Genomic DNA, 13,449 nt, shown 5'->3' on the forward strand with positions numbered 1-13,449 from the left:
GTTTTAACACAAAATAGAACGACTTCCTGGGCTCATTATATTTCCAATGGTGCTGCCTTGCTGACCTCTCAGAACTGCAGAGATCTTGTTCTTTTTTTCTTTCTGGTGTCATGAGGCAGATGGTGTATGCTCTTAAATAAGGAAAGACACAAGATAAGACACTTTTGAAAATGTTGCTGTAAATGTCAGAGATTGTGCATTTGTCAGTTAAAATAAATTTTTTCCAATAACTCTTTCTCTACAACTTCTACCCCTCAACAAATGTGCAGTTAATCACAGAGTTGAAATCTCCTTTCCCTGTAGATCGTATTCCGGAAGATCAGCGACGTCAAACGTGAAGAAGAGGAGAGAATGAAGAGGAAGAACGAAGCGCCTCTGATCTTACCCCCAGACCACCCTGTCCGCCGGCTGTTCCAGAGGTTCAGGCAGCAGAAGGAAGCGCGGCTCGCAGCAGAGCGGGGCCGGGAGCCGGATGACCTGGACGTGGAGAAGGGGAACGTTCTAGGGGAGCACTCCTCGGCCCGCTCAGTGGTCAAAGCCAGCGTCGTGACTGTCCGGGAGAGCCCGGCGACCCCTGTGTCGTACCAATCTGCTTCCACATCTGGGGCCTCTGACCAGGCGAAGCTGCAGGCCCCGACGTCGGACTACGTGGGATGTAAAGTGTCAGGGGACTACCCCCGACGAAAAGGCTGGGCCAAGTTCAAAGATGCCTGTGGGAAAGGTGAAGACTGGAACAAGGTGTCTAAAGCAGAGTCCATGGAGACTTTACCAGAGAGAACTAAAGCTTCGGGAGAAGCTACCCTGAAGAAGACAGACTCTTGTGATAGTGGCATCACAAAAAGTGACTTGCGCTTGGATAATGTTGGGGAGACGAGAAGCCCGCAGGACCGCAGCCCGGTCCTCACCGAGGTCAAGCATTCCTTTTATCCCATCCCCGAACAGACTCTTCAGGCCACCATGCTAGAAGTGAAACACGAGTTGAAAGAGGACATCAAGGCTTTAAACACAAAAATGACCAATATAGAAAAACAGCTCGCTGAGATCCTTAGGATATTAACCTCAAGAAGAAGCTCCCAGTCACCACAGGAGTTGTTTGAAATATCAAGGCCCCAGTCTCCAGAATCAGAAAAAGACATGTTTGGAGCTAGCTGAGGTGTTTCTTTTAAACACAAACAAAACCCCAACAAACAAAGAAACAGCCCCTCTAACATTTTAAATGTAATCTTTCTTGAAAATGAGTGAGGGACCAGTTCACTAAAGCATGTTCCCTGTGTCCAAAAAGGTATGGTAACAGGAATTGCAACCTCATGTCAAGATGGCAGCTGACTCTGAAGCCTTTTTGACAGCAAGGGTACAGTTTCTAAAGTTTCTTTTCTCCATTGGTGCCCATTTCCCTCCCCAATTCCCCTCTCTCCCTCGGGATGTTGGAATAAGAATTCTGACAGCAGCAGCTGTCCCCATGAGCCCCAGGTGACTCTGAGGTTTTTGGAGCATGCCTTACGTTGGCAGCTTGGGTTTTGCCTGTGTGAATAAGCACTCGGCAGGGTGCTTCTGTTTTCAGCGTTTGGTGGGGTTGTTTTTGCTGCTGCTGTCACTGTCTCAGTCACCTGTACAGCATGTTCAGTGTCACAGTATATTTTCATGTATCTCTAATAACACAAAGAGCAGTAGATGTGTATTTCATTTCAGTGGAATGAGTGCTACTCGGTACTGAAGTTATTTTTGGGTAGTCAAGGAAGGGCTAAAAAGATGAAAAAAAATTGTACTTCTCCATTGCAAACTGACATAGTGCTATAAAGCAATTACATTTAACAGCATTCTCAACAATAGCCACAGTACTTCAGGGCTGTTAATAAATGGGACCTCCCGCATTCTTATTCATTGAGTCAAGGAGACTGATTCTCCAGAACTCGACTTCTGTCTCAGATGTCTTTGAATATGTTACCTTTGAACTCCTGCCGTTGGGTGAGCAGTGTACCTGAGCACAGCCCACTGCACCACAGGCTGGGAACATCAATAACAGGCCCCCCCCATGAAAATATACTGTGGCATTTCTGTCCTGGTTTTGCTATGATCTGCTCTTTTAATTCTTGTTAAATTATTCTTCTTCAGAAGTTTCTGTTTTGATAATGTTCATTGTAGCCAAAGGCTCTCACAGAACTTTTAAAGATTTTAGATTGTGGCATTTTCCTCTACATCCAGATGTATTGTTCCTGATCTATTCTAGCTAGTACATAAATGGATAGTAGAGGTAGAAATACAGTGCTTACTGTACACAAGTGCTATTGTAGCAAGGAAACAAAAAGATCTGCTTCTTAAAGAAGGAGATGTTTCCAAAACTTGTATTTTCGTATCTTTTTTTGGAGGAAGATTGAAGCACTTTACCAAAACTTCTCTTCATTATTCATGAGACAGAGTAGCATAGCTGGTATCATCGCTTGGGTTAGCACCTTGGGATATAGGTGTATCTTCACAGTATATTCTTTCCACTGACCCAGTATGTTCACTATTTAACAGTAGGTTAGAGCTCAGAAGCAACACTTTTTGGGGTTTTCATTTTTAATGGCAATAGGTCTTACCATGGAGTGGGAGTAGTTAAGTAAGTCTCATTCTTTTTCCATCGTACTAAGTCATTACAAAAACTACATGATTTTGGGGGGAAGATTTTTGTTCACGTTAAGTAAGGAGGAGGCAAGGGAAGGATTTCTGCTGGGTTGATGCTTGCACGGTGCAATGCGGAACTGTGTCAGACATCCCTGGGGAAGCGTGAAGTCCTCTGATGCACCACAGCAGCAGTGAGGACATGCTGTGCAGAGCCACCAGCTCAGGTCCTGGTGTCTGTTCCTGCAGTAACTGTGCTTGCTCGCAGATGCTGATTATCCCAAGCACAGCATCACCATTTCCAGGTCGAGAGGCAGCTAGTTTAGGCTTTCAAGGGTCTTAAACCTTGGTTCCGTAGGGAATTGTCCACAGGTTGTAAATTCTTACCCAAGGACTGAAATACTCCCGAGAAGCAGCTATCAGGGTCAGATCTGTAGGCTACCTTTTCCCTCCCACAAGAGAAGGCGGTAGGGAGGTGACTTGCTCTGGAACCAAGGTGCCATTTCCTTAATTTATTTCTCTATGGTTCCATGTTTAGGTTAGTGGTAACTGGTGTCTTTTACAGTTAGACACTGCAGACATGCAGTACTGAGGAAGGCTCTTTGACCAAAATCACACCCAGTGTTTGGTGCTTCAATCACTGCAAGTAGCAACAGTTGGCTGTAACAGCTATGGGGGATGATTGCCCCAAGAAATCCATAATCAATGGTTTCAGTTAGAAACTGCTGAATGATCTTTTTCTTTCTAGTCTCCTCAGTCTGTAAATTCACTGGATAATGAAATTATGCCTAATTTCATCTGTGTATTGATATACAAGGCCAATTGATGCCCAAAAGTTCCAGCAAGATTTTAGAGATTGGCTTGGAGCCAGTTTCCTAATCCAGACAAATTCCTCATCAGCATTATGTTCCTGACATTAGGTTTTCTTCATAAAATCATTGACAGGCTGAAAGTCTTGCTGAACTTAGCAAGCACTTTGTGAAAGTGCCACCCAGTTACCTGCAGCTGGATAAACATGGAAACGAGCTTATTCCAGAGAGATGAAGGAGGAAATGTTTATAACAACCTCCAAAGCATGTGCCTAGTATCTCCAGAATTGCAGCACAGACATGGAACTACACGTGGTTACCTGGCCCTTTGTTGCTGATACCAAGCTGATCATTCTCAGCAGTATTTTTATGATGTGCCCTCAGGGATCTGTTAAGGTGATGCTGGAGTTGCTGATTACCCAGGTCTGGAGTCAAGGCAGGGTCAGCCCTAGAGGCCCCACAACTAGCCACAGCTGTGAATAAAGGTGGATACCTCCACAATTGGTGTGGGTACGTCTCCTGTAGCCTGATGTTCAGCACAACACGGTACCTGCACACCCGTGTGACAGGGGGTGGGTGCAGCACGGAGTCCTTTTTTAAGGCTTTTATGAAGCTCTTGTAGTAAAAGCCATTTATAACCAATTTATAAAGCCTTCAAAGATTGTAATACACTCTGGAATTATACTAAAAACTTAATGTCTTTGAAGATTATGGCCAAATGTGATTTTGTTATGATCATGAAACTCCAGAGAAACTGCTCCTTGCAATGATACCTTCAGGGTGCCTGCTGCAGGTCATTGCTGACAGCGGGCCATGTCATTCAGATTTGCACAGCTGTAGCTGAGATTAGACCCATTTTATTACGATTTTATGAACTGGCAGGCACTAAAACTAGTTGTAGGAGCCAGTATCAACCCTTAGTAACCTGCCTATGTTGTAAGAGAACATGAAAAAAATACACTATCTAGGATGAGCTTTGGTCTTTGGATTCCCTGGGCTATTGAGTGGTTAAATGAGCAAATCCTTGCCTGCTATGGGACTAGTCACTCCTTTGAACTCATCTGGACCTGTGCTGTGGTGCCCAGGCTCTGCCAGTGCAGCCCTTCTCCTTCAGAGAGTGGTTAAAAGCACCTGTGCTACAGATCTGTCTCCATTGAGCCTTACACTGAGATGCCTGTGGCTGGATGGTGTCAATACCCACTGTAACTGCTGCTTGTTCTTAGTTTATTTGTCAGCTTTTCCTTTTTCTTTTGTTTCTCTTTACATGTTGGCTAAGCCCTTTCACTTAAATTATTTTCCAGTTTAGAAGTGAATGATCTCTGAACATAAGGCTTCTGCCCCTTAACAAACAAATGTTTGTACATGCTATAAAAAAGGAGAAAACACGATGCTTCAGCTTTACCTGTGTTCTGGCATAGTGCTTCTGCCATTCAACAACCTGCCAAATGACCTGCATTAATCAAACAGAGATGGTGTGTTCCATTTTTGCTATACAATGGAATTAGATTTCAGTCAAAATTAGATTTCAGTTGAGAGGAAGAGCCTGGGTTGTGATTTGGTAAAATGAAAACTTCTAAAAGTTCATGTTTAAACCGTTAGAAAGAAAATTGCTAAATTTTCAGCACAGGATTAAAAAAGCAAACCCCGACCCTCCCCCCACCATGTTCAGATACATTGACTTCTGTGTGGAATTATGTGCATATTTGTTTAAACACCATTCTTGCTTTAAATCTCTTTCACAGTGCTGCCCTGAATCCCAGCGAACACCCTGTTTAACAGCTTCGAAGGTGATGTTCTGTTTCTACAGTACTTCACTTTAATGAACTGAACAAGATATTTACTGTGAATATTTGGTGATACACTTTCAATCACTCTTAAACAGTCTGTGAAAGAATTTAATACATAATTTGTCTTTACTATATAAACAACAATGTGTATGATGACACTTGTGCAGATGCGTGTACATACACACATATATATAGTATCTATGTATAGGTAAGTCTCTGGATTGCGTTTCTGTTCAGTAAAAGCACATCTCTCATTTAATGATTCCAGTTCAAGAAGGGAGCTTAAATCTTCCCAGTAGGCATCCACCAAATGTCCTAGCTGGTATCTTCTTTAACTGTTGAACTTTTCAGGCCATGACTTACGGTTTCTCTAGCTGGCCTCAACTTTATACTGTTAGTCTGGCAAACATTGTGACTGAGAGAAGATCTGGCAAGCATTGTGATAGTCAGGAAACCGGAATACATGTGAAGTTGGAAAAACACTCTATCATCGTTGGTGGGAATAAGGCTCATAAGCCACTATTTGTTCATGGTATCTCTGAAGCTAAGCTGCCCTGGTAGTGCTTCTCATGGCTTCTCCTGCAAGAGGGGGGTGGAATAAATGGATTTCATTTTCCTGGTACCAGGGGCTGTCTCCAAGGTGCTGAGCCTGTCCTTCTTCTCATGGGCAGCATCACACATGGTTGCTGCACCTCTGCTTTCTTGTCCTGGTGTTAGATGGTGAAAAGCGTCTTCTACTGAATTTTTCATCTCCACATAGTCTCCTGTGGGTGTGTTGGCAATAACAAAGTCTGTGTTTCAGCTGCACTTCTGATTCATTAAGACAAACCTTTTAGAGAGAGTCCCGTGCAGGGGAAGCTCCAGAAATCTGAGGTGAGGCACAGGAGGATACTGTGTCCTCCAACCTGACATTGTTTAGACCACACTGTTGTGGCAAGTATTGATTCAATTAAATACAAATAAAGCTTTTTGCAATAAGATATATCTAACATTTAGCCTTAAGACCCTTTCATAAGTGACATAATTCAAACTGTGATTCCATTCTCCTTCCTTCTTAATGTTCTATAGTATTTACAGTGTTGCCTAAAGATGAAGCACTTCTTTGATGAGCTTTCTAAATCTAATGGAAATCTAAATCTAATTTCTAAATCTGCTGGTAACCGCATTTCTTTCTCCACTTACTGCCTTCTTATTAGGATAATGAATTACTCCAGCAGCCCTCTCCCCTCACAAAAACGAAGAGACATTAACTATTGTCTGAACACTTTTGCATATCAGGGAGCCAGCCCATCGTAGTGCAGAAGGGTTTGTTTCAAAGATCTTTTTTTTACAGTTCGAGCAATCTAATGTGAATTTACCTGCAACTGTAATTTGTTTCCAGCCGATTGTTGAGTGTTGTGTAAACCTGTTTGATGTGTAATCCCAGCTCATCTCTGTAACTGGATCTAAACGCCTAATGTTAACCAAACCATTTGGGGTTTTCACTAACTGTTCTGAAAGGCTCATGGGTTGTTTTTTTTTCTTCTTCCCACTGAATCTGTGACCACTAACATAGAAAAAGAATCATTTTAGCTGTTAGATGAAAGAAGTTCAATAATCTTGTATCAGGATGAACTGCTATATAAAGAAATACCAAGTTTTCTAATGAATGTGTTATATTATTGTACCTACATGCAATCAATATTTGTACATCTGTTGGAGACCTGTCTGCGTTTCAGTATTTAGCCACCACTGCATGGACACTATTGGTATGCAGTTAATGCAGTTGCTTTGGCGCTTTTCAATGTACTTCACCTGGGTTTATCCTTTCAGAAATCCACCAAATACTCTTGGTTCTTTTTCTTTGCATTGTCACTTTGTTCAATGAAGCATGACTAGAAAACCAGAATGAGTAGATACTATTTTTGTGGTCAGCAAAGCAGCTGCCGGTAGCAAGACAGTGTGTGTCTGGATGGATGTAGCCACACTGTCCAGGAATGTTTCAGTTACAGATGCAGCCACCTACATTATCAAGAGCCCTATTCAACATTTTTAAACAAGCACAAATAATATTTGTAAAGAAAAGTTTAATTTTATTTATTATAGTAATAAACTATTTTATACATTACCATTGCTTTGGTGTGCTTTTCTGTGTGTTCAATATGTGATCATGAGATCACCAAGGGGGCTTTAAGTTACTGGCTAGAGCTTCTGCCTTGTCATTTTGTTGCTGCTGGTTTGGATCTTGAGTGTTATCAGTAGAGAAGTTTGGTATTACTGGTTTGGTTGTAAACAATTCAGGTTCTTGCCTCGGGTTTCTGTCTGCTGTCTATCAGTACAGATGGGATTTGCACTCCTAGGGTCACTGTAAACTGACCAAAGGGGCGCTGTACAGTGTCTATCCAGGACCTCAGGCAATGTCCTGCACTGTGGACTCCAGTCTGGGCCAGGTCTCTGCTGAGCAGGAACAAGGTCACTCGAAGACTGGCTGTGACCTGTCCAAAATGATGGTTTGCTATCCTGGGGGCACATGTGTTTGCAGTTGGTCTGTGCTTCAAACTGTTCACATCTGCAGTATCTGAGAACTGCTACAAAACTCCTGGAGACCAGAGATCCGAGAGGCTTCTGCTGTCCTGTCATCTGCTGCAGAAGAAGGTGACCTTACCACAGACAAATGAAAACAAAACCAACAGGAATGAAGCCCTTTTGTGTGTCGCCTGCCAGTGACACTGCTGCATGGGCAGCAATGAGTGTTACTTTGTTGGCTACCTCAGCAAAGAAATGCATAACCAAAGGTGGGCAGAACAGGAGATCCTGTCAGGTCAGGATGGGCACCCATGATGGGATGACAGGCAGCAGCCACACTGCATGTGTATACAGAGCTGTGGTGGTCAGGATGTCAGCCCAGACCCCGTGAGCTTCGCACCCATTTTGTGGCTCATTCTCCACCCTCCTGTTAGGTGCCTGGTGAACGTGGCTGTCACCTGTATGAGACGCTTCATGGGCTTGTGAGTTTTGTCATTAAAAGAACAGCAATGAAGCATAAGCTTTCAGACTGCAGAGCTGAGGCTAAACCGTACAGAGAGCAGCCGAGGAGCACAATGAGGAGCTATTTTTAACACCATTTCTGCATCCCCTGTAGTATGTGCTGTGACAGATCTCCAGTTGCTAGTATTGTTTCACTGGCCAGTAGGAAGATCCAGCTTTCTTTAGCTTATGGTTATACAGTGCTCCCTGTACTTACTAGAAAAGGGTAAATTACCATAGTGAAGGCTTGTATTTGGCGGGGGGGAGTGGGGGGGTCAGCTCTCTAGAGGCTGCTGTTCTCATTTTCTGAACTCTCCATTATTTTCTTTGCTCAGGCTTCTCCTGCATTCTCAGCAGCCTCCCTGGTTGTGCTGCAAATTAAATTAGCACAGAGAGGGCCAGCATTGCCCACACAGTGCTCCCCTCCTCAGCCCCGCAGCATTTCAAACCAGGTTATCAACTACAGTGTTTTTTGGCCAGCCTTGGGTGCTGAATTGCAGCACCCCATCCCACCGCTGCCAGCCCCTACGCCTCATGCACTGCACCCAAGAGTGTATTCAGAGCATGGACAAAGACCTTCTAGACCATGGGATGCATGGTGAGCCTTCTGACTTCTCTCAGCAATAACTGCAGCTCTTGCTGCTTATTTTGTCATGAATTGGTGTGCAAAGGGCAGCACTTTGCTGCCTGGGGGCATGTAGCCAGAGGAGGGCTCCGCGTTGGAGCTTGTGTGATGCTGTGCACCCTCCTTGGGGATGTAGAGGAGCCCCTCACTGGTAGCACCGGCTGGCAGAGGGCCTGGAACCCTCCTCGCCTCTACACTGACTCACAGAGGGTGCTCGGGCATTGGAACAGGCTGCCCAGGGCAGGGCTGGAGTCACCGTCCCTGCAAGTGTTCACACACCGTGTAGCCGAGGCCTCAGTGCCATGGGTTAGTGGTGGCCTTGGCAGTGCTGGGGAATGGTTGGACTTGATGATCCTAAAGGTCTTTTCCAACCTGGTTGATTCTATGATTCTATGGGTGGCAGCAGATGGGGACCCCTCCCAAGGATGTGGGAGCTCTACCTGAGCCTCGGGCACCCTGCTCTGGGTCAGCTGGGGGGGGGGCGAGTGTTGGTTACATGGTTTTGCATTTAGTGTTTGGTAATGGAGGTTCTTCATTGCCCTGTGGTCTGTTTTAGTGTCTCTGTTGAGGTCAGAAGCCACTCAGGCTCCAATGCTTTTTTGCGCTGGAATAAATACAACCAACATAAACCAGCTTTTCTGTGCTGTGAGAACCTGTGGGGCTGAATTGCAGGAAATCTGCAATTCAGCAGTTCACCTTCCAGTGTCTGAAGGGGGCTACAAGGATGCTGGAGAGGGACTCTTCATCAGGGACTGTAGGGACAGGACAAGGAGGAACAGCTTTAACCTGCCAGAGGGGAGATTGAGATGAGCTCTTGGGCAGAAGTTGTTCCCTGTGAGGGTGCTGAGGCGCTGGCACAGGGTGCCCAGAGAAGCTGTGGCTGCCCCATCCCTGGCAGTGTTCAAGGCCAGGTTGGACATGGGGGCTTGGAGCAACCTGCTCTAGTGGAAAGTGTCTCTGCCCGTGGCAGGGGGCTGGAGCTGGAGAAGCTTTAAGGTCTCTTCAACCCAAACCAGGCTGCGATTCTAAGAAATCTATCCCCTCTTGCACGCATGTGCAATAGCAAGGTCTTATGTTGCCCCCCCATCACTGAAGGAATATCAGCTGCTTGCTGAGGGTAGGGTGGGTAGTGAGGCTGCATATCCAACCAGAAAGTGCTGAGGAGGATGTGGCGTTGCTATGGTATTTATTACTGCCAGTGGTGTGAGGGGTTTAACTGCACCAGGCATACAGCATAGGAAGACTATCAGCAAATAAAAACAGTTAATATTTCTCACCTAGACGATTGCATTTTTACTTCTTTCATTCTAACTCACCACAACCTCAGTGTTGGTACATGGAGGTTGGGAGAAATAACCTGTCCTGTTCTTGAAAGACAGGATGAGTAAAAACCTCAAACATCCAAAGAAGGCATTAGAGTAACAGAGCTCCTAATGCATCTGTCAGAAGGAGATATGAAGACACTTGTGCACAGCTGTATCCACAAAATACATGTGCTCAAGCCTTGTCTTTTGGGGATTTTCCTTTCCTCTTCCTTTTCCATTCCTGTTCCCCCTTCCTAAGGAAGTTCAAGCCCTCGGGTAGCACAGCCAGGTTCAAATATAACTTCCTAATGGCACAGGTGTAGGTTTGAAACAAGCTTACCTTTGGCAGGTTCATCCATCATGACCAACTCTCAACCTTTCTCTCCCGAATTCTCAGCTGGTACTGATGGAGGTAGGAGGGTGTGAGCAACCTCCAACCTCCTGCTTTTGAGGTTGCTTTTACTGTTCTGCACACTGTTTCTTTCAGGTTTTGGGGGTTTTTTTTAGCTTTGTTCACTTGCAGAGTTTTCTTTGAACAGGCTCAGGCAGATGAGGAATGAGGTGAAGGCACAGCTTTGCCATTAATGCCTGCTCAAGGCACACGTAGCCCCTGTGAACATCACTGCGCTCTGTATGTGCCAGTCTGAGGGGGTCGTGCTCTTTTGATACAGGTATTTCCGTGCACATCCCCATTCTCCCAGCTGAAATACACAGCTCGGGGAGGAAGAAACTCTGTTGGATTATCTATTCCATGTGTGGATTTCCTATAAAAGGAGGACTATGGCCTCTTCTTCATCAGCAGTAGCACACTGAGTGCAGTATTAAACCTGGGAGCCGCTATGTGCTCAGCAATAGGCCCAAGAAGTGGTTCCTGTGAGCAGTGGCTTACACTGAAGGGAAATGCAGACTGCTTTCAAACCTCTCTGGCAAGTGTTATCAGCGAGTTTTATGGTTAAGCAGAAGGTATTTTAGAAGAACTAACAGGAAAATTCATTGAACAGTCTCAGCTATGGTGTGAGAATAGGACCGAGAGCAAAGAGAATCCATGTGTAACCCTGAGCCAAAATAAAGAATTTGGTTTGGGTTTCCTTTAGAACGATAACACTGCACTGCACATTGTCTGGGAAGCCAGGGATCAGGTCAGGAAAGCTAGGGCCCAGTTAGAATTGAGTCTAGCCAGGGATGTGAAAGATAACACAAACGGCTTCTCTACGTATGTTGCAAACAAAAGACAGACTAAGGACAATGTGGGCCCTCTCCAGAAGGAAACAGGAGAACTGGCTACCCTGGTTTTGGAGAAGGCTGAAGTTCTCAATGACTTCTTTGCCTCAGTCTTCACTCTGAGTGCTCTGACCACACCACCCAAGTCTTGGAAGGCAGATGCAGGGACTGGGAGAATGAACACCTTATGCCCACTGTAGGAGAGGCTATCACTGGAGTGCCAGGGGGTCAAAACCTGCCTCAGTGTCCCCAGACCCTTACCTTTGTTATCAGGCTGGCAGGAGGTGCAGTCAGAAGCTGCTGTGCTGAAGGGTCCTTGAGTCTCCAAGTCCTGCAGAAGGTTTTGCCCATGGTTCTTTCTCCCCTTCGTTTTGCCATTTCATAGCACAATTCACAATGGGTCCGCGGCAACTGGCTGGTAAAGCAGAGCCCAGGACAGGCTGGTGTTGCTGCTGCTGGGTGGTGTTTTAGCGTGGGGCCCTTACCGTGCCTGCAGCACTGTCGTGAGAGCTGGACCTGATCAAGGGGTGCCAAGAGGTGGGGGAAGGCAGCTGAGAGATGGCTGAAGTAACATGGAGCAGAGACGTGACCAAATGAATGTTATTAGGCAGTAACTTCAGTGTAAACTACCACCTCAGCACAAAACTGCTGCCACAAGAGTAAAGAAACCTGTAACTATAAATCAGAAATAACATCATTTAAAGAACTGTCTCATAAATGGCTTATTTTTATCTCTGCAATTTGGCTTACTATAAGGTAAGCCTCCCACATCCCTGAGCCCTTAAAGCAACCTCAACCCTTCCAGAAGCAGGCTGAAAAAAAATCAGCTGCATCTTCTTTTCCCTATGACTTGCCTTTTAAATGTGCTTCCCAACAGCGTAGATGTTTCTGGTCTTCTACTATCAGTTCCAGTTGTTCTATTTTTTGCCACCTAATTTTGGAAACTCAAATGCAGGAATGGAAGTTCTGTGGGCCATAAAAATTAATGAATTTTGTCAAGCAAGCCCAGCTCTAGAGGGAGTGCTGATACAATTCAAAGTGCACAGGTCACAACCCAAGTTATGTTCCTGTGTTATTTCTTCAGTAAAGTTTAACTTTTCAGTGGTTGGCTGATGCACTTGTCAGCATTGATTCACTTCAGCAACCCAACCATATGGAAAGTGTTTAAGTCCCTGTGGATAGTAACGCACTTTCATTACCTGTAGGCTGACTGTTGCTGGGGAAGGTGCGTGCTGCAGGGAGCCCATTTCTTTTGAGCTGGGATGCAGGTACTGTGGGTTCCTTACAGTTACACTGAACTGGCCCTGGGTGTGATGAAAGGTGGATCAGCCTAGCTTGTGGTCAAAATTTGCCTGTTAAATCCTGACACGAGTGTAACTTGCTCTTCCCCCAGACCTTTGTGACTGCCAGCATAAAGAAAGAGATTTTTAAGCATCTATCTGTAACTGGGCTTGATGTCCCTGACTAATACCACTGTGTACTTTTCATCCTGTCATTACCTGTGCTGGGCACTGAGTGAGTGTTTCCTCCCAGAGCAGTAGTTTCCAAGGCCAGACAGAGCATGCACAGCAATCATCTCCTCACTCTTCACAGCTCCTTGAAGAAAATGATGCCACGTGGCTGGAGGACTGACATTGCTAAAGCTTGAGGGAGCTGCACCGAGGCTGCCCGAAAGTCAGGCTTTGACTCTCTTCAGCTCACTCTCCTGTGCAGTGTCGAAAGCATGTTGGTCAGATCCATCAGACATTCCCTTTTCCTGGGTACCGGTGGCATCCCTGAAAGCCTCTCAGACTCGGAGCTGCCAGTGCTTGCCTGCAGGGTGGGGATGAATAGGCTGAGTTGATCCACCTGCAGTAAGCTCAGGCATAAGGTGTCTCGTGCCAGGGGCAGCTGGGATTCATCTCACCCTCAGATGCTCTGGCAGGACCTGTGCTTGACATGACTGCATTTTCTGGCACTGGAAATCTCCAATACAATGGTTGTCTTCATCTTTCCTTCCTTTTACATGCAACTAATGGAAGAACTGCTGAATTCAGTTGAATTCGGGGCACGTGCGTCTGCCGGGGTTCGGCAGAGGAGCCCATGAGAGAGGGTCG

The 13,449-nt window shown here is 45.5% G+C and overlaps 1 protein-coding gene across 2 annotated transcripts in view; it reads left to right on the top strand.

The window, feature by feature from the left end:
• The window catches only part of KCNH1 (potassium voltage-gated channel subfamily H member 1), a 191,041-nt gene extending 183,737 nt beyond the window's left edge, over positions 1-7,304 (top strand). The window contains exons 11-12 of one of the 2 annotated variants that reach the window (XR_003993536.2): positions 304-1,351; positions 5,153-5,180. Coding sequence is in view for 1 of the 2 variants with exons in the window: in XM_030499828.2 (XP_030355688.1) it covers positions 304-1,152 (849 nt within the window). In the remaining variant the exon portion in view is untranslated. Of the gene's footprint in view, positions 1-303 lie in introns of both variants that reach the window. The other variant, XM_030499828.2, reaches the window with a different exon arrangement.
• Positions 7,305-13,449: the final 6,145 nt, after the last annotated feature.

The sequence above is a fragment of the Strigops habroptila genome, chromosome 10, assembly GCF_004027225.2.
Source record: "Strigops habroptila isolate Jane chromosome 10, bStrHab1.2.pri, whole genome shotgun sequence".
Lineage (NCBI taxonomy): Eukaryota > Metazoa > Chordata > Aves > Psittaciformes > Psittacidae > Strigops > Strigops habroptila.